At 48.5% G+C, this 18,915-nt stretch overlaps 1 protein-coding gene across 2 annotated transcripts in view; it reads left to right on the forward strand.

Moving 5' to 3' along the window:
* Nucleotides 1-2,094: 2,094 nt before the first annotated feature.
* The window catches only part of ALKBH6 (alkB homolog 6), a 38,914-nt gene continuing 22,093 nt past the window's right edge, over nucleotides 2,095-18,915 (forward strand). For both annotated transcript variants that reach the window (XM_040323316.1, XM_040323317.1), the window contains exons 1-2: nucleotides 2,095-2,193; nucleotides 16,242-16,298. In XM_040323316.1, the coding sequence (XP_040179250.1) occupies nucleotides 2,182-2,193; nucleotides 16,242-16,298 (69 nt within the window). In that variant the 5' untranslated portion in view covers nucleotides 2,095-2,181. The remainder of the gene's footprint in view (nucleotides 2,194-16,241; nucleotides 16,299-18,915) is intronic.

An 18,915-nucleotide genomic window follows, 5' to 3' on the forward strand; every position in this document is an offset into this window, starting at 1 on the left:
AGGACTGCAACATCGGACACTTTTAGCATTTATACAGCGATCAGTGCTATAAAATGCACTGATTACTGTGCAAATGTCACTGGCAGGGAAAAAGGTTAACAATAGTGGGAGATCAAAGTTAAATGTGTTCCCTGGGAGGTGTTTCTAACTGGGGTGGGACTTGCTGGAGGAGGAGAGAGGTCGCTGTTCCTAATCATTAGTTTACATTGACAGATCCCTGTTCTTGCTCTCTTTCCTGTGATCGCGGTTGGTCGGTGAACATCGCGGCCATGCGCATCGGGTCCCCCGCCGTGCAGCAGGCATGCACCTGTTATGGCTCTTAACCACTTAAGCCCCGGACCATTATGCAGGTGAAGGACCTGGCCCCTTTTTGCGATTTGACACTGAGTCGCTTTAACTGACAATTGCGCGGTCGTGAGACGTGGCTCCCAAACAAAATTGGCGTCCTTTTTTCCCCACAAATAGAGCTTTCTTTTGGTGGTATTTGATCACCTCTGCGGTTTTTTATTTTTTGCGCTATAAACAAAAATAGAGCGACAATTTTGAAAAAAATGCAATATTTTTAACTTTTTGCTATAATAGATATCCCCCAAAAAAATATAAAAAAATCTGTTTTCCTCAGTTTAGGCCGATACGTATTCTTCTACCTATTTTTGGTAAGAAAAATATCCCAATAAGCGTTTACTGTTTGGTTTGCGCAAAAGTTATAGCGTTTACAAAATAGGGGATAGTTTTATGGCATTTTTATTAATAATTTTTTTTACTAGTAATGGCGATGATCAGCGATTTTGTTTTTTTTTTGTGACTGTGACATGGCGGACACATTGGACACTTTTGACACATTTTTGGGACCATTGTAATTTTCACAGTGAAAAGTGCTATAAAAATGCACTGATTACTGTGAAAATGGCAGTGAAGGGGTTAACCACTAGGGGGCGCTAATGAGTTAAGTGTGCCCTAAGGGAGTGATTCTTACTGTAGGGGGCGTGGCTGGACGTGCAACGTCACTGATCGTCATTCCCTATAACGGGGAACAGACGATCAGCGACATTGCCACAGAGAATAACGGGGAAGGTGTGTTTACACACACACCTCTCCCCATTCTTCAGCTCCTGTGACCGATCGCGGTACACCGGCGGCGATCCGGTCCACGGGTACCGCGGTCACGGAGCTTCGGTCCGGGTCTCGAGTGCGACCCACGGCTGGACACTTAAAGGGCAACGTACCTGTTCCCAGCTGTGCCATTCTGCCGACGTATATCTGCGTTAGGCGGTCCTTAAGTGGTTAAAGGAGCCGACGTACAGCTATGGTGATTTGCGGGAACGAGCCCGACCTGTTGCAGTATAATGACGGCGGCTGGTCGGCAAGTGGTTAAACACCGCCTGCACTCAAAATATGTCCCGGATTTCATTTTAAAAATCTGGTCACCTTACTGTAAGTGTAAACCAGCCCTAATTGTTCTGACCAAAAGGTAAAAGAAAACCTTGTGACTGGGGTTCTATGTCCCAGGTTGGGGCTCCTCCTGTGTTTCCATGGTCAGTCTGGTTTTCTGTAGCACCAACATTATTACCTACAACAGGAGTAGGCAATCTCAGCTCTCTGCAGCTGTGGTGAGACTACAAATCCCATCATGCCTCTGCCTTTGGACATCATGTCTGTGGCACTTGGAGTCTTGCAATGCCTCATGGGACTTGTAGTTCCACAGCATCTAGAGCGCTCAGGCTGCCTACCCCTGACCTACAATGCACCAGGCATGGCAGAAAAGGGGAACAGAGCAACCCCCTTCCCTATTCTCTTTCCCTCAGACGTTCCTACAAAGCACAGCTCATTGTATTCTCTAACCTTACCTTTTCTAGATACCTATTGTGTGTTCTCAGGTGTAACACTGCAATAAAACTATTCACACAACAAAGAGTCAGGAGATAACACACAATGGACGGAACTGGAGGCAAATGTGAGGTGTGACATGCAAATCTGCTGACAAACAATACACCCCCCCGCACTGAGAAGTATGGACTACTCCACGTGCAGCACGTGCACCTGACCACACAGCACGCGTCACACCAAGCGCTGCCCCCTGGTGACAGCTCTAGATTCCTCCTCTGATCTGATTGGTACAACTGCCTGACATTCAGCCAGTCCTCTCAAACCCGGAAGCGGAAGTCAATTTGCAGGCTGGGGATGCTGGGAGAGGTAATTGGCTGTATGTATTGTAGAGCTGTGTGTGCAGGCCAGGCTGGTAGTGAATGGAGATGATTGTGTGGCAGAGGTGCAGGTTTAGGAAGAAATGTGTGTCTGCCATGATTTCCAGGATAGTCCCAGGTTTTCATTGCTTGCTCCAGGAAATGTCTTTCCCTCACCCACTCTTCATTGGAGTTTATTTACCAATAGGGGGAAAGGCTGTTTACATAGCAAAGTCAGTGTTTTAGTTTAGTAAATAAGAGGACGTTCTGTTTACTTCTATGTGCAAGCCAGAACCCCTTTTATTTATTTTCCTCACACATGATTTGGGTGTCATCTTTGCCAGCTGTACCGTCCCTCCTCCTGTAGTAAACCAGCCTTAAGGCTGGGTTCACACTACTACACTACTTTCATCCTACTTTGCTCTGCTACATTGGTCCTACATTTATCCTACATTGGTCCTACATCCATCCTACTTTCATGAACAGGATACTACTTTGGTCCGACTTCAATGATATTCAATGGGCCTGAAGTAGGATCAATGTAGGACCAAAAGTAGTACAGGGAGCATTTTCAAAGTCGGACCGACTTGTGTAGGACGCTACAAGGCGCTCTCATAGGGAAACATTGAACACAGAGCAAAGTAGGATGAAAGTAGTGTAGTAGTGTGAACCCAGCCTTAAGGGGTTGTAAAAGTTTTTTTTTTTATTTTCTAAATAGGTTCCTTTTAAAGGGGTTGTAAAGGTAAAAAAACATATTTTCCCTAAATAGCTTCCTTTACCTTAGTGCAGTCCTCCTTCACTTACCTCATCCTTCGATTTTGCTTTTAAATGTCCTTATTTCTTCTGAGAAATTTTCACTTACTGTTCTTCTGTCTGTAACTACACACAGTAATGCAAGGCTTTCTCCCTGGTGTGGAGAAAGCCTCTTGAGGGGGGAGGGGGCGAGCAGGAGTGTCAGGACACTGTACTTTGCAGATAGAGAAATGAGCTGTGTGTTAGTGGGCGTCCTGACACTCCTGCTTGCCCCCTCAAGAGGCTTTCTCCACACCAGGGAGAAAGCCTTGCATTACTGTGTGGAGTTACAGACAGAAGAACAGGAAGTGAGGATTTCTCAGAAGAAATAAGGACATTTAAAAGCAAAATGGAAGGATGAGGTAAGTGAAGGAGGACTGCACTAAGGTAAAGGAAGCTATTTAGGGGGAGAAAAATTACCTTTACAACACCTTTAAAGTGGAGGTTCACCCTAAAAAAAAATTCTAACAATACATTGAGAAGACTGATTACACTGCGGGTTATCGCCGTTTCATCCCTCGGCTTCCGGGTATGATTCTTGCGGGTCTGGGCGTTCCTAGTTGATTGACGTTCCTCCGACCGACGCATACTGCGTGTCACGACTTTCTGAAAGAAGCCCAACGTCGCTGCGCAGGCGCTGTATAGAGCCGACTCTATACGGCGCCTGCGCAATGACGTTCAGCTTCTGTCGGAAAGTCGTGACACGCAGTATGCGCCGGTCGGAGGAACGTCAATCAACTAGGAACACCCAGTCCAGCAAGAATCATACCCGGAAGCCAAGGTATGTACAGAAAAAAAAAACCCCAGCATACCCGCAGTGTAATCAGTCTTCTCAATGTATTGTTAGAATTTTTTTTCGGGGTGAACCTCCACTTTAAGCTAGTGCATTGTTGGTTCACTTACCTTTTCCTTCGATTTCCATGCTAAATGTTTTTTTTTCGGAATTTCTGACTTCCTGTTCTTCCTCTGTAAGCTTTCCCCCATCATCCGAGCCGTTCTGGCTGGGGGTTGGTCAGCGTGCTCGCCCCCTCCCTTGGGACTACATCCCTGCAGGGAGACACTGTGTTCACAGGAAGTGAGAAATTCAGATAAAGGAAAAAAAACATTTAGAAGGGAAATCGAAGGAAAAGGTAAGTGACCCAACAATGCACGAGCTTAAGGGAACCTTTTTAGAAAATAAAAAACAAACTTTTACAACCCATTTAACCTCTTGGCGCTGCCTCTCAGCGGGTGGACCTTGGCGCCAAGAGGCCACATATTTGTGTGCAATAATGCAAATACAGCTGTGTTGAGAGTGCGTGCCCAGCATGCTCTTGGCACAGCTACCAGCGGCTAATGGAAAGCTCCCGCTCACTGCTTTCAGATCATGTGACAGTCAATCAATGCGGTCACATGATCATAAACCCCTCCTCCCAGCATCCTCAACCTCTTGGAGTCGGGAGGTGCAGGCTCCAAGGGTTTAAAGCGGAGTTCCACCCAAAAGTGGAACTTCCGCTTAATCCACTCCTCACCCCCCCCCTTATTTGGCATGTCATTTTTTTTGGGGGGGGGGGGGGGAGTTGGACATCCCGTCCCACTTCCGCCCAGGGGCCGCTAAGGCGATACGTCATATCGCCTTTTGGCGGCCCCTCCCTGTAGACGATCGCCTGGGACACGTGACAGGTCCCAGGTGATCGCCTGTCAAATCAGATGGCGCGGCGCCACTCACGCATGCGCAGTGAGTGCCCAGCCGTGAAGCCCAAAGCTGTCACGGCCGGGTGCCCACAGTAACAATGGGGGGGGGGGGGGAGGAGCGGAGCTTTGGCCAGCTCATCGCTGGGCCGTGGAGCAGATGAGTGCATGTTTATTAAAAGACAGAAGCTACACTTTTTGTAGCTGCTGACTTTTAATAAACATTAAAAATGCTGGAACTCCCCTTTAAAGTAGAACTATAGGCAGAACTTTTTCCATTTTGACTAGAGTAAGGGAGGATTATAATCCATGTTGGTTTATCTTTTTGCCTTCTGTGTCCCACTGGGGAGATCCACCTTCACTTCCTGTCCCAGATCCAAAACATGAAGTGAGAAGAAATTGCTGCAAATTGAAGGAAACTCATGGACCCCCCACAGGTCACCATTGGAAGGTTTCTCCTCTATTACTTTCCAGGAGACAACCCAAAAGTTGGGTTTTTCTTTTACTTTCACTTTTTGATAATGATAAATGGAGTGAATCTCCTGAATGGGAACACAGCAATAAAAACCATAAGCCCCTTTCACACTGGGGTGGGAGGTGCGGTGGCGGTAAAGCGCTGCTATCTTTAGCGGCGATTTACCGTTGGATTTGCAGCGGTATTCGGCCGCTAGCGCTGCGGGTTTACCTCCACTAGCGGCCTGAAAAAGGGTTAAAACCACCCGCTTGCCGGCGGTATAGCCGTGGTTTCCCATTGCTTTTAATGGGAAGGAGCGGTAAATGCACCGCTCCAAGATGCGGCTAGCAGTACTTTTGGAGCGGTCCTGCTAGTGCACCGCTCCAGTGTGAAAACCCTCGGCTTCGTTAAAGTGGTATAAAGCTGGAAAAATAAATATGTAATCTAGTGCAACCTACCAACCCTTAAAGTGCAAGTACACCGGACCCCATCCCCCCCCCCCCAGTCCCGCCGCACTGGAGTCCCACTATCCCCCGCTGTCAGACACCAGTGTGCCGCTTCACCAGTCCAGGGATTTAAATTCCTGTGGCTTAATCTCCTATCCGTACCTCTCAGCGTGTACATACAGGAGGCATTCTGATTGGTCAGCACCGTCACATGGACCGTGCTGACCAATCAGAATCCATCTAGCCTGTCCTCTCTGCGCTAGAGGAGAGACAGCTAGGAGGGTTTCAAATCCCTGGACCGGCGAAGTGGCATCCCAGGTGCCTGACAGTGGGGGATCGCGGGATTTTGATACAGCGGGACCGGAGGGGGTCCAGTGTAAGTTTATATTACAGATTTTCTGTAAAGGTGAACTTACCTTTTTTGGGGTGGCCTCATTTTCACATGGTGATCTGGCCAGTAACACACTCCCTGTCTGAGGGTGTCTCCATTCTGAATGGAGGAGTAGAAGAGCCACCTTTGGACAGCAGCATTGTCAGTGTGGAAAGGGGAGTGTTAGATTTTGTTGTCGGAAAATTTGAGATACAGCAATTTTTGTTGTCGGAAATTCCGACCGTAAATGTCCGATGGAGCCTACGCACGGTCAGAATTTCTGACAACAAGCTCTCATCGAACATTTGTTGCGTGTGTACGCAGCATTAGACAGATAATTTTGAAAAAAAAAAATATTTTTACTTTTTGCTATAATAAATATCCCCCCCAAAAAATTGAAAACTGATTTCTTCATCAGTTTAGGCCAATATGTATTCTACATATTTTTGGTAAAAAAGGGTATATTGATTGGTTTGCGCAAAAGGTATAGCGTCTACAAAATAGGGGATAGATTTATGACATTTTTCTTTTACTAGTAATGGCGGCAAACTGCAATTTTTAGCAGGACTGCAACATCGGACACTTTTAGCATTTATACAGCGATCAGTGCTATAAAATGCACTGATTACTGTGCAAATGTCACTGGCAGGGAAAAAGGTTAACAATAGTGGGAGATCAAAGTTAAATGTGTTCCCTGGGAGGTGTTTCTAACTGGGGTGGGACTTGCTGGAGGAGGAGAGAGGTCGCTGTTCCTAATCATTAGTTTACATTGACAGATCCCTGTTCTTGCTCTCTTTCCTGTGATCGCGGTTGGTCGGTGAACATCGCGGCCATGCGCATCGGGTCCCCCGCCGTGCAGCAGGCATGCACCTGTTATGGCTCTTAACCACTTAAGCCCCGGACCATTATGCAGGTGAAGGACCTGGCCCCTTTTTGCGATTTGACACTGAGTCGCTTTAACTGACAATTGCGCGGTCGTGAGACGTGGCTCCCAAACAAAATTGGCGTCCTTTTTTCCCCACAAATAGAGCTTTCTTTTGGTGGTATTTGATCACCTCTGCGGTTTTTTATTTTTTGCGCTATAAACAAAAATAGAGCGACAATTTTGAAAAAAATGCAATATTTTTAACTTTTTGCTATAATAGATATCCCCCAAAAAAATATAAAAAAATCTGTTTTCCTCAGTTTAGGCCGATACGTATTCTTCTACCTATTTTTGGTAAGAAAAATATCCCAATAAGCGTTTACTGTTTGGTTTGCGCAAAAGTTATAGCGTTTACAAAATAGGGGATAGTTTTATGGCATTTTTATTAATAATTTTTTTTACTAGTAATGGCGATGATCAGCGATTTTGTTTTTTTTTTGTGACTGTGACATGGCGGACACATTGGACACTTTTGACACATTTTTGGGACCATTGTAATTTTCACAGTGAAAAGTGCTATAAAAATGCACTGATTACTGTGAAAATGGCAGTGAAGGGGTTAACCACTAGGGGGCGCTAATGAGTTAAGTGTGCCCTAAGGGAGTGATTCTTACTGTAGGGGGCGTGGCTGGACGTGCAACGTCACTGATCGTCATTCCCTATAACGGGGAACAGACGATCAGCGACATTGCCACAGAGAATAACGGGGAAGGTGTGTTTACACACACACCTCTCCCCATTCTTCAGCTCCTGTGACCGATCGCGGTACACCGGCGGCGATCCGGTCCACGGGTACCGCGGTCACGGAGCTTCGGTCCGGGTCTCGAGTGCGACCCACGGCTGGACACTTAAAGGGCAACGTACCTGTTCCCAGCTGTGCCATTCTGCCGACGTATATCTGCGTTAGGCGGTCCTTAAGTGGTTAAAGGAGCCGACGTACAGCTATGGTGATTTGCGGGAACGAGCCCGACCTGTTGCAGTATAATGACGGCGGCTGGTCGGCAAGTGGTTAAACACCGCCTGCACTCTGTGTGTTAGCAGCGGCTGTCAGACTTGTAGTTTTTAGCGCACACAAAGTGATCAGTTTGTATGCGGCCAAAGCACAGAGAGTAGATGCATCCAGAATTTTGTCTCCTCTGAACACAGTAGACTATCCGTGCCTGGCCACTCGTGTGAATGTAGCTCTAGAGCTGATATCTCCAAACTTTTTAAACAAAGGGCCTGTTTTCTGTTTTCCAGGCTTTAGGTGGGCTGGACTGTGGCCAGGGGGAGTAGAAAATGACCCAGTGGGAAGAGGAATAGTGCCCCTTTGTTGTTGTCGGGGGGGGAGTAATAGTGCCCCTTTGTTGTTGTCGGGGGGGAGTAATAGTGCCCCTTTGTTGTTGTCGGGGGGAGTAATAGTGCCCCTTTGTTGTTGTCGGGGGGGAGTAATAGTGCCCCTTTGTTGTCGGGGGGGGGAGTAATAGTGCCCCCTTGTTGTTGTCGGGGGGGAGTAATAGTGCCCCTTTGTTGTTGTCGGGGGGGAGTAATAGTGCCCCTTTGTTGTTGTCGGGGGGGAGTAATAGTGCCCCTTTGTTGTTGTCGGGGGGGGAGTAATAGTGCCCCTTTGTTGTTGTCGGGGGGGGGGAGTAATAGTGCCCCTTTGTTGTTGTCGGGGGGGGGGGAGTAATAGTGCCCCTTTGTTGTTGTCGGGGGGGGGGAGTAATAGTGCCCCTTTGTTGTTGTCGGGGGGGGGGAGTAATAGTGCCCCTTTGTTGTTGTCGGGGGGGGGGGGAGTAATAGTGCCCCTTTGTTGTTGTCGGGGGGGGGGAGTAATAGTGCCCCTTTGTTGTTGTCGGGGGGGGGAGTAATAGTGCCCCTTTGTTGTTGTCGGGGGGGGGGGAGTAATAGTGCCCCTTTGTTGTTGTCGGGGGGGAGTAATAGTGCCCCTTTGTTGTTGTCGGGGGGGGAGTAATAGTGCCCCTTTGTTGTTGTCGGGGGGGGGGAGTAATAGTGCCCCTTTGTTGTCGGGGGGGGGGGGGATTAATAGTGCCCCTTTGTTGTTGTCGGGGGGAGTAATAGTGCCCCTTTGTTGTTGTCGGGGGGAGTAATAGTGCCCCTTTGTTGTTGTCGGGGGGGAGTAATAGTGCCCCTTTGTTGTTGTCGGGGGGGGGTAATAGTGCCCCTTTGTTGTTGTCGGGGGGGGGGGTAATAGTGCCCCTTTGTTGTTGTCGGGGGGGGGGGGTAATAGTGCCCCTTTGTTGTTGTCGGGGGGGGGGGAGTAATAGTGCCCCTTTGTTGTTGTCGGGGGGGGGGGAGTAATAGTGCCCCTTTGTTGTTGTCGGGGGGGGGGGAGTAATAGTGCCCCTTTGTTGTTGTCGGGGGGGGGGGAGTAATAGTGCCCCTTTGTTGTTGTCGGGGGGGGGAGTAATAGTGCCCCTTTGTTGTTGTCGGGGGGGGGGAGTAATAGTGCCCCTTTGTTGTTGTCGGGGGGGGGGAGTAATAGTGCCCCTTTGTTGTTGTCGGGGGGGGGGGGAGTAATAGTGCCCCTTTGTTGTTGTCGGGGGGGGGGGAGTAATAGTGCCCCTTTGTTGTTGTCGGGGGGGGAGTAATAGTGCCCCTTTGTTGTCGGGGGGGGGGAGTAATAGTGCCCCTTTGTTGTTGTCGGGGGGGGGGGAGTAATAGTGCCCCTTTGTTGTTGTCGGGGGGGGGGGGAGTAATAGTGCCCCTTTGTTGTTGTCGGGGGGGGAGTAATAGTGCCCCTTTGTTGTTGTCGGGGGGGGAGTAATAGTGCCCCTTTGTTGTTGTCGGGGGGGGGGAGTAATAGTGCCCCTTTGTTGTTGTCGGGGGGGGGGAGTAATAGTGCCCCTTTGTTGTTGTCGGAGGGAGTAATAGTGCCCATTTGTTGTTGTCGGGGGGGAGTAATAGTGCCCCTTTGTTGTTGTCGGGGGGGAGTAATAGTGCCCCTTTGTTGTTGTCGGGGGGGAGTAATAGTGCCCCTTTGTTGTCGGGGGGGGAGTAATAGTGCCCCTTTGTTGTCGGGGGGGGGGAGTAATAGTGCCCCTTTGTTGTCGGGGGGGGGGAGTAATAGTGCCCCTTTGTTGTTGTCGGAGGGAGTAATAGTGCCCCTTTGTTGTTGTCGGGGGGGGGGAGTAATAGTGTCCCTTTGTTGTTGTCGGGGGGGGGGAGTAATAGTGTCCCTTTGTTGTTGTCGGGGGGGGAGTAATAGTGTCCCTTTGTTGTTGTCGGGGGGAGTAATTGTGCCCCTTTGTTGTTGGGGGGAGTAATAGTGCCTCGTCATTGGTATCAGTTAAAGGAATAGTGCCCTGTCGTTGGTGTCAGTGGGAAGAATGGCACCTTATAGTTGGCATCATTGAGACCATTTCTTTAGAGGAAAGGTATTGAAGCCCATGGGATGTGATATTATTTCAGGAGGCTGCATAATCCTCACCTTAGTGGCAAATCTGTAAGTGGAAAAGGTACTTGCTACCCCAAAATGTTGCAGATAATAGAAAAGGGGGGTAAAATCAGGAGGATGGTATGTGTTAATCATGAGTGAAGGTCTGCAGGACATATGCCCAGCAATCATAACAATGGAACATAAATATGATTGTTTCCAATATACTTTGCTCAAAAACAATTATTTATCACGTGAAAGATTGGATTTGCCAGGAACAATCAATCGCTCCAATTCAGGACACGTGATCATTTATTGATTGAAAAAAACATTTATTGTGATTTATGGACAATCCAATTCTTTCATCCAAGAGAGTGCAATATCGAGTGATGAGATTATTTAATGTGTGTATGGTCAGCGTTGGATTCAATCACTTTCAAGCGAATATTTCTTGATAACCAGTGATTATAAATGTGACGTAGTATAACTTTTATACCGAGTAGTCAGGAGATGGTATAATAGGAATGTCCTGCGCTCCGTGGTGAAGGGACACGGCTGTGATTCAAAAACTCAGCACATGCGAAATCTGAGCAATGCAAGTTCAGCCATACAGTTTTATGGCTGAACTCGCATTGGATTCACACAGAAAATGGTGCAGGCATGGGCGTCCGCTGATTTTTTTTTCAGGGGGGCTTCATTTTAAGGTCATCCATGCTCGGTCCCTTTTTGACAATGTCATGAAGAGGAGGGTCTTAGTCATTATCACATAAAGCGCAGGCATGCAAAGGTTTGAGGATCCTGATGCAACCATCAAGCAACTAGCAAATCTGAATAACAATATCATAAAAAAAATGGAGTACTCCCCCCAAAGGAAATAACAACCCCCCCAGGATCAGTGCCAGTTTCTGCAATAACAATCCCCAGCTTTGCTGTAAGTTTCAGCAATAAAAATCACCAGCATTGGTGTCAGTAGCAACAATTATAACCCCCCACATTGGTGCAGATTTCTAGAAATAAAAACTTCAGCATCTGTACCAGTGTGTATATAATAATGACCCTCAGCACTGGTGTCAGTTTCCGCACTAAAAACTCCCAGCATTTGGTGTCATTTTCTGCAATAATTGCCCCCAGCATAGATGGGAGGATATCAGGTTAGACACTTCCTAATGGCTCAGTCCCTAGGAACAGTAATGGATAATGGCCAACTTACCAGACCTGGTGAAACCGCAACAGTGATCCATCTGGCTGGACATTCGCTCACTCTGGGTTGCCTGTGGAGACTCTAGTCCAGGGGTGGGCAATTATTTTTTCGATGTGGCCACATGAGAAACTAAAAATATTTTGGAGGGCCGGGCCAAAAGGCTAAACTCAATACTGCATAAAATCAATTGTATTTCTTTATAAAAAGCAGTAAATATCATTGTTGGACAACTGGTACGAGTACTTGTTATAGACATGGCACATGAGGGGGACAGAGGCTGGGGACATGACACAGGAGGGGGACAGAGGCTGGGGACATGGCACAGGAGGGGGACAGAGGCTGGGGACATGGCACAGGAGGGGGACAGAGGCTGGGGACATGGCACAGGAGGGGGACAGAGGCTGGGGACATGGCAAAGGAGGGGGACAGAGGCTGGGGACATGGCACAGGAGGGGGACAGAGGCTGGGGACATGGCACAGGAGGGGGACAGAGGCTGGGGACATGGCACAGGAGGGGGACAGAGGCTGGGGACATGGCACAGGAGGGGGACAGAGGCTGGGGACATGGCACAGGAGGGGGACAGAGGCTGGGGACATGGCACAGGAGGGGGACAGAGGCTGGGGACATGGCACAGGAGGGGGACAGAGGCTGGGGACATGGCACAGGAGGGGGACAGAGGCTGGGGACATGGCACAGGAGGGGGACAGAGGCTGGGGACATGGCACAGGAGGGGGACAGAGGCTGGGGACATGGCACAGGAGGGGGACAGAGGCTGGGGACATGGCACAGGAGGGGGACAGACGCTGGGGACATGGCACAGGAGGGGGACAGAGGCTGGGGACATGACACAGGAGGGGGACAGACGCTGGGGACATGGCACAGGAGGGGGACAGACGCTGGGGACATGGCACAGAGGCTGCAAATAAATTATCATATCACTTCTTCACATCATCAGTATGCTGTGTCTTCCTCCTGTGCCCCTTTCACCTCTCCACAGATCTGACCTGTGGAGAGGTGAAAGGGGCACAGGAGGAGGACACAGCATACTGATGATGTCTAGGTAGGATAGCACTTCACACTCTGCTGCTGGACTGAGGAGGACTCACCAGACAAGGCCAGGGCAGTGGCACTAAGGGCAGGCAGCAGGCGTCGCGAGGAGTCCTACTCCAACGAAGAGAGTGGAGACCAGGGTCCACTCCAGGTCCGGGCACCAGCATGGCGGCTGGCCGACTGCTACAGTCAGTCAGTCAGTCGGGCGGGCAGAGCAGGCAGGCAGGCGCACTGGTCGGTCTCCGTCTGCCTTCACTCAGTCCACTCCGTCACAGTGGGGGTGCGTCTGCAGTGTGTCCACTACATCTGCTGCTGTGTGCTATCCCGCCGGTGCCGCTCTCCACAGAGTCCACACATTCTACGATGTTCCTCAGTTTCCCCGCGCTGCTCTTTTGAATAGGCTGGCAGCAGTGTTGTTAGCGCGAAAATGCGCTTTGATAATTGGCTGCGCGGCGGGTGGTGGTGGGCTGGGCGGTCAGAGAGGGCGAGGCTATGCATAATGTAGGAGGACTAGACGCTGCCTGCGCTGCGGCTCACATTTGGATCTTTTTACGGGCACATTTCCCTTATTACGGACTTTTACAAACAGGGAAAAAGTGACTTTTATTTACGTACTGTCCGTAATTCTACGGACGGTTGGCAACTAGGGTTGTCCCGATACCACTTTTTTAGGACTGAGTACAAGTACCGATACTTTTTTTTATGTACTCGCCGATACCGATACTTTTTTTTAAATGTGTCCCCAAATGCAGCCATTGTCCCCCGTACAGCAGCCATTGTCCCCCGTACAGCAGCCATTGTCCCCCGTACAGCAGCCATTGTCCCCCGTACAGCAGCCATTGTCCCCCCGTACAGCAGCCATTGTCCCCCCGTACAGCAGCCATTGTCCCCCCGTACAGCAGCCATTGTCCCCCCGTACAGCAGCCATTGTCCCCCCGTACAGCAGCCATTGTCCCCCGTACAGCAGCCATTGTCCCCCGTACCTACTGTTATCACCGCGGCGTGGAACATTACAGACAGCGTTCGTTTGAACAGCTGTTTTCCCCGCTGCGCATAGACACTCCCCCTTGGACGGATTTGTCCAATCGCGAGCAAGGGGGAGTGTCTATGTGACTCCCCCTTGCTCGCGATTGGACAGATCCGTCCAAGGGGGAGTGTCTATGCGCGGCGGGGAAAATAGCTGTTCAAACGAACGCTGTCTGTAATGTTCCCCGCCGCGGTGATTAACGTGGCGGCGGGAGGGGGGGGGGAAGTATTCTATTTTAGTATCGGGGGTATTAGCGGGAGTACGAGTACTCCCGCTAATACTCGGTATCGGTCCCGATACTGGTATCGGGACAACCCTATTGGCAACACTGCCCGGGGGCCGGATTAAAAGGTCCGCCGGGCCGTAGTTTGCCCAGGTCTGCTCTAGTCCGTAGTGTAGCATGCCTTAACCCTGGCAGTGGCTCTGTCTTTCTCCCTCTCTGGTGGTGCGGGTACAGCGTGGCTCCCTGTCTGGTGGTGCGGGTACAGCGTGGCTCCCTGTCTGGTGGTGCGGGTACAGCGTGGCTCCCTGTCTGGTGGTGCGGGTACAGCGTGGCTCCCTGTCTGGTGGTGCGGGTACAGCGTGGCTCCCTGTCTGGTGGTGCGGGTACAGCGTGGCTCCCTCTCTGGTGGTGCGGGTACAGCGTGGCTCCCTCTCTGGTGGTGCGGGTACAGCGTGGCTCCCTCTCTGGTGGTGCGGGTACAGCGTGGCTCCCTCTCTGGAGGTGCGGGTACAGCGTGACTTTTCTAAAGTCGGAGCAACTTCAGTAGTGCTAATTATGACCGATATCATTGACTAACATGGAATTTCACATGGTATGTGACTTGAGGTCTCGCTAGTCGGATCACAAGTAGCGGCAGTTTGAGCTGAGCCTTAAGGAGATTGTAAAGTCTATGCCCACCTTATAACTTTCCGACCGCACTATAGCCAAATGACGGCTACAGTGCGGTCATCCAGTTCTGGGAACGGTGTCATATGATGTCCTCCTGTGATCGCGCCTGCTGTGGCACGTTCTGCAATTGTTGTGTTAGGACAAAGCTGATCACAGATCGGGGTAAAGGGCCAATCACAGCGGCCCTTTACCACGTGATTAGCTGTGTCCAATCACAGCTGATCACAAGCTGGTTATCTGCATTTCATTCCTCATGCTGACAGCGTGAGGAGAGGAGAGTCGATAACCGGCTTGTGTGAAAGGAACATCTACACTGATAATTAGGACAGTCCCATTAGTGTCACCTGTCAGTGCTTCCTCCTCATCAGTGGAAAAAAAATGACCTGTTTGCTAAATTGTATAACAAAAAATTATGATTTTTTTTTTTTTGGTCTCTTTTTGATTATTTAGCAAAATAAAAAATGAAAAACTCAGCAATGATTAACTGCTTGCCAACTGCCCACCGTCATATTACGGCGGCAAGTTGGCTCCCCTGCGCGAGAGCCCGTAGCTCTACGTCGGCTCTCGCGCAGGCCACTAGGGGCGCGTGTGATCGCCGCCGGGCACCCGCGATTGCTTGTTACAGAGCGGGGAGCGGTGTGTGTAAACACAGCTCCCGGTCCTGTCAGGGGGAGAAATGCTGATCTTCTGTTCATACAATGTATGAACAGAAGATCAGTCATTTCCCCTAGTGTGGCCACCCCCCCCCTACAGTTAGAACACACCCAGGGAACATACTTAACCCCTTCCCCGCCCCCTAGTGTTAACCCCTTCACTGCCAGTGGCATTTTTATAGTAATCCAATGCATTTTTAAAGCACTGATCGCTATAAAAATGCCAATGCTCCCAAAAATTTGTCAAAAGTGTCCGCCATAATGTCGCAGTACCGAAAAAAAACCGCTGATCGCCGCCATTACTAGTAAAAAAAAATATTAATAAAAATACCCCCTATTTGGTAAACGCTATAACATTTGCAAAAAACTATCAATAACGCTTATTGCAATTTATTTTTTTATTTTTACGAAAAATATGTAGAAGAATACGTATCGGCCTAAACTGAGGAAAAAATGTTTTTTTTATATATTTTTGGGGGATATTTATTATAGCAAAAAGTACAAAATATTATTTTTTTTCCAAATTGTCGCTCTATTTTTGTTTATAGCGCAAAAACTAAAAACCGCAGAGGTGATCAAATACCACCAAAAGAAAGCTCTATTTGTGGGGGGAAAAAAGGACGCCAATTTTGTTTGGGAGCCACGTCGCACGACCGCGCAATTGTCAGTTAAAGCGACGCAGTGCCGAATCGCAAAAAGTGCTTTGGTCTTTGGGCAGCAATATGGTCCGGGGGTTAAGTGGTTAAATACTACTAACAGAAATCTCTAAAAATGTCTTATGGGTACAGTATTGTATGACCGCGCAATTGTCATTCAAAGTGTAACATCACTGAAAATTGGTCTGGGCAGCAAAGGGGGTAAAAGTGCCCAGTAGGCAAGTGGTTAAAGGAGACTGCACAGTCTATGGTCATCTTAAAAGATATTGTAACATTTGTGCGGAGCTTAATGGTCACCATACTTGTTACAATCTTTAAACAATCAATTTTAGAGTTGCCAAAACTATGTAATATGAGCACCTACCTTATCTATCCAATCAAACTGTATGCAATCAGGCAGGCCCTTGCATTGCATAGCATCAAAGGAGATTGTACAGTCAGATTGTAAGGTGTGGTGAGCTTTAGATGGATTGTAAACTGTTAATTTAGAGCTTTAGCTTGGAAATCTCAATTCTATTATTTTCTGTGATCTGAACTCTTTTAGGAGAAGATGCAATCCACTCTCACAGCAGCCGATCTGGAGACGCACCTCATAAACCAGGTAAACCCAAATTGATTGTGTGCCAGTCCTTTTTTAAGTTTTACATTGTCGGTGTCTGAGGTGTGGTATGATATACTGATGAGTATTTGTTTTAATGGGCACTGGGTCTGCAAGGAGGAAAGTGCCAAAATAAAAATGTATAAGGTCCAGATGTAAAGTGTATCCAACTCAAAAAAAAAAATGTTTTCTATTGCAGCTTTCCAGTCCTTAGATGTGATGGAGGCATTAGTTATTTTTGCAGGCCTTTCCTTTTATTTTGACCAGGTAATCCTGCAAATAGCACACCTCCTGTTCTAGGGCAGTGTTTCTAAACTCCAGTCCAAGGCGCCCAACAGGTCATGTTTTCAGGATTTCCATTATTTTGCACAGGTGATTTGACCAGTTTCACTGTCTTCATAATTACCACAGCCGTTTCATCTGAGGGAAGTCCTGAAAACATGACCTGTTGGGACGTCTTGAGGACTGGAGCTGAGAAACACTGATCTAGGGTGACCGAGCTCGCCCACTTACTGTATCTAGAGGAGGAGCAGCAGCGTTGTTATCCTGGGACAGGAAGGTTGTGAGGACTATAGAAGACGGGCCAGATCCACGTAGGGCGGCGTATTTTTAGGCAGGCGTAGCGTATCGTAGTTACGCTATGCCGCTGCTACTTTGAGAGGCAAGTGCTGTATTCACAAAGCACTTGCCTCTAAAGTTGCGGCGACGTAGCGTAAATCTCCCGGCGTAAGGGCGCGGAATTCAAATGATGAACAGGGGGGGCGTGTTTTATGTAAAACAAGCTTGACCCCACGTAAATAACGCTTTTTTCGTACGACGCATGCGCGCACATGCTCAGTATCACGTCGGATTTTCAAATTAAATTACGCCCGCTCAATGCCTAGACGACTTGAACGTAATTTACGCAAAGCCCTATTCGCGAACGTTTTACGCAATCGACGTACACAACGGAAAATTCTACGCTGGCCCGACGTCCATACTTAACATTGCGTACGCCTCATAGAGCAGGGGTAACGTTGCACCGAAAAAAGCCTTACGTAAACGACGTAAAAAAAAGCGCCGGACGTACGTTTGTGGATTGGCGTATCTAGCTAATTTGCATACTCAACGCGGAAATCGATGGAAGCGCGACCTAGCGGCCAGCGTAAATATGCACCTAAGATCCGACGACGTACTAAGACGTACGCCAGTCGGATCGAGCCCTCATTCAGTCGTATCTTGTGGATACAAAACAAAGATACGACGGGGCATCTTAGAAATTACGCGGCGTATCAATAGATACGACGGCGTCATTTCTTTGTGGATCTGGGTCGACCTCTTCTCCATTACCTAGGGGAAATGTTCTCTAGTCCACATAAGAGAACAAGGGAGGCTAAAAACATTTCGGCTGAGATTTCAGTTTGGTGCACAGGAAGTTACAAGGACCCTGAATTTCTGTATTGAACTGGTATTTTTTCTGTGCTTGCAGAATATGTAATTGGATTTAAAAGAAAACTGCAGCCACCACATCTAATGCCCCGTACACACCATCACTTTATGTGATGAAAAAAAACGACACTTTCTGTGAAGTAAAAAATGACGTTTTTGAAACTTCAATTTTCAAAGACGAAGTTGCCTACACACCATCGTTTTTCTCACAATGTTCTTGCAAAGCGAGGTTACGTTCCACCACGTTTTACCATTGAAGCTTGCTTCATAAGTAGCTTCTGGGCATGCGCGGATGAAAAAACGTCTTAGAAAACGACGTTTTTTGCTACACACGGTCAATTTCTGTGAAGTAAAAAGTGCACTTTTGAAAAACGACACATAAAATTGAAGCATGCTTCAATTTTTTTTGGTCGTTCTTTACAAGACATAAAACGACGTTTTCCCACACACACGGTCAATTAAAGTGACGTTTTTAAAAACGTCATTTTTTTTCATCACATAAAGTGATGGTGTGTACGCGGCATAAGAACTAGAAAGCTGCAATATATTACACTTTAATTTTATTCAAACTCTTATGAAGATACAAAGCATTTTGGTGTTCTGAGGGGCCCCTATCATCAGGGCTTGTTGAGGAAAGTGTGTAGTGGACTGATAAAATTGGAAGATTCCTGAGGGGTAATTAGTATGATCACTCCAGATGCTGGTTAAAGCGGAGTTCCACCCAAAAGTGGAACTCCCGCTTAAACCACTCCTTGCCCCCTTACATGCCACATTTGGCATGTAATTTTTTTTTGGGGGGGGGGGGAGTGGGGGCTTCAGTAGGAGTGTGACTTCCTGTCCCACTTCCTCCTTCTGCCCAGGGACCGCTTAGGCGATACGTCATATCGCCTACGGAGGCCCCTCCCTGTAGGCGATCGCCTGGGACACATGACAGGTCCCAGGTGACCGCCTGACCACGCATGCGCAGTGAGTGCCCGGATGTGAAGCAGAAAGCTGTCACGGCCGGGTGCCCACACTAGGAATGGAGGCTCTGGCCGGAGAGGGGGGAGAGGAGAGGAGAGGAGCGGAGCGTCGCTGGAACGTGGAGCAGATGAGTGTCTGTTTATTAAAAGCCAGCAGCTACAATTTTGTAGCTGCTGACTTTTAATAAACATAAAAAACAGCCTGGAACTCCCCTTTAAGCTTAAAGCGG

Source organism: Rana temporaria, chromosome 9, assembly GCF_905171775.1.
Source record: "Rana temporaria chromosome 9, aRanTem1.1, whole genome shotgun sequence".
In the NCBI taxonomy this organism is placed as follows: domain Eukaryota; kingdom Metazoa; phylum Chordata; class Amphibia; order Anura; family Ranidae; genus Rana; species Rana temporaria.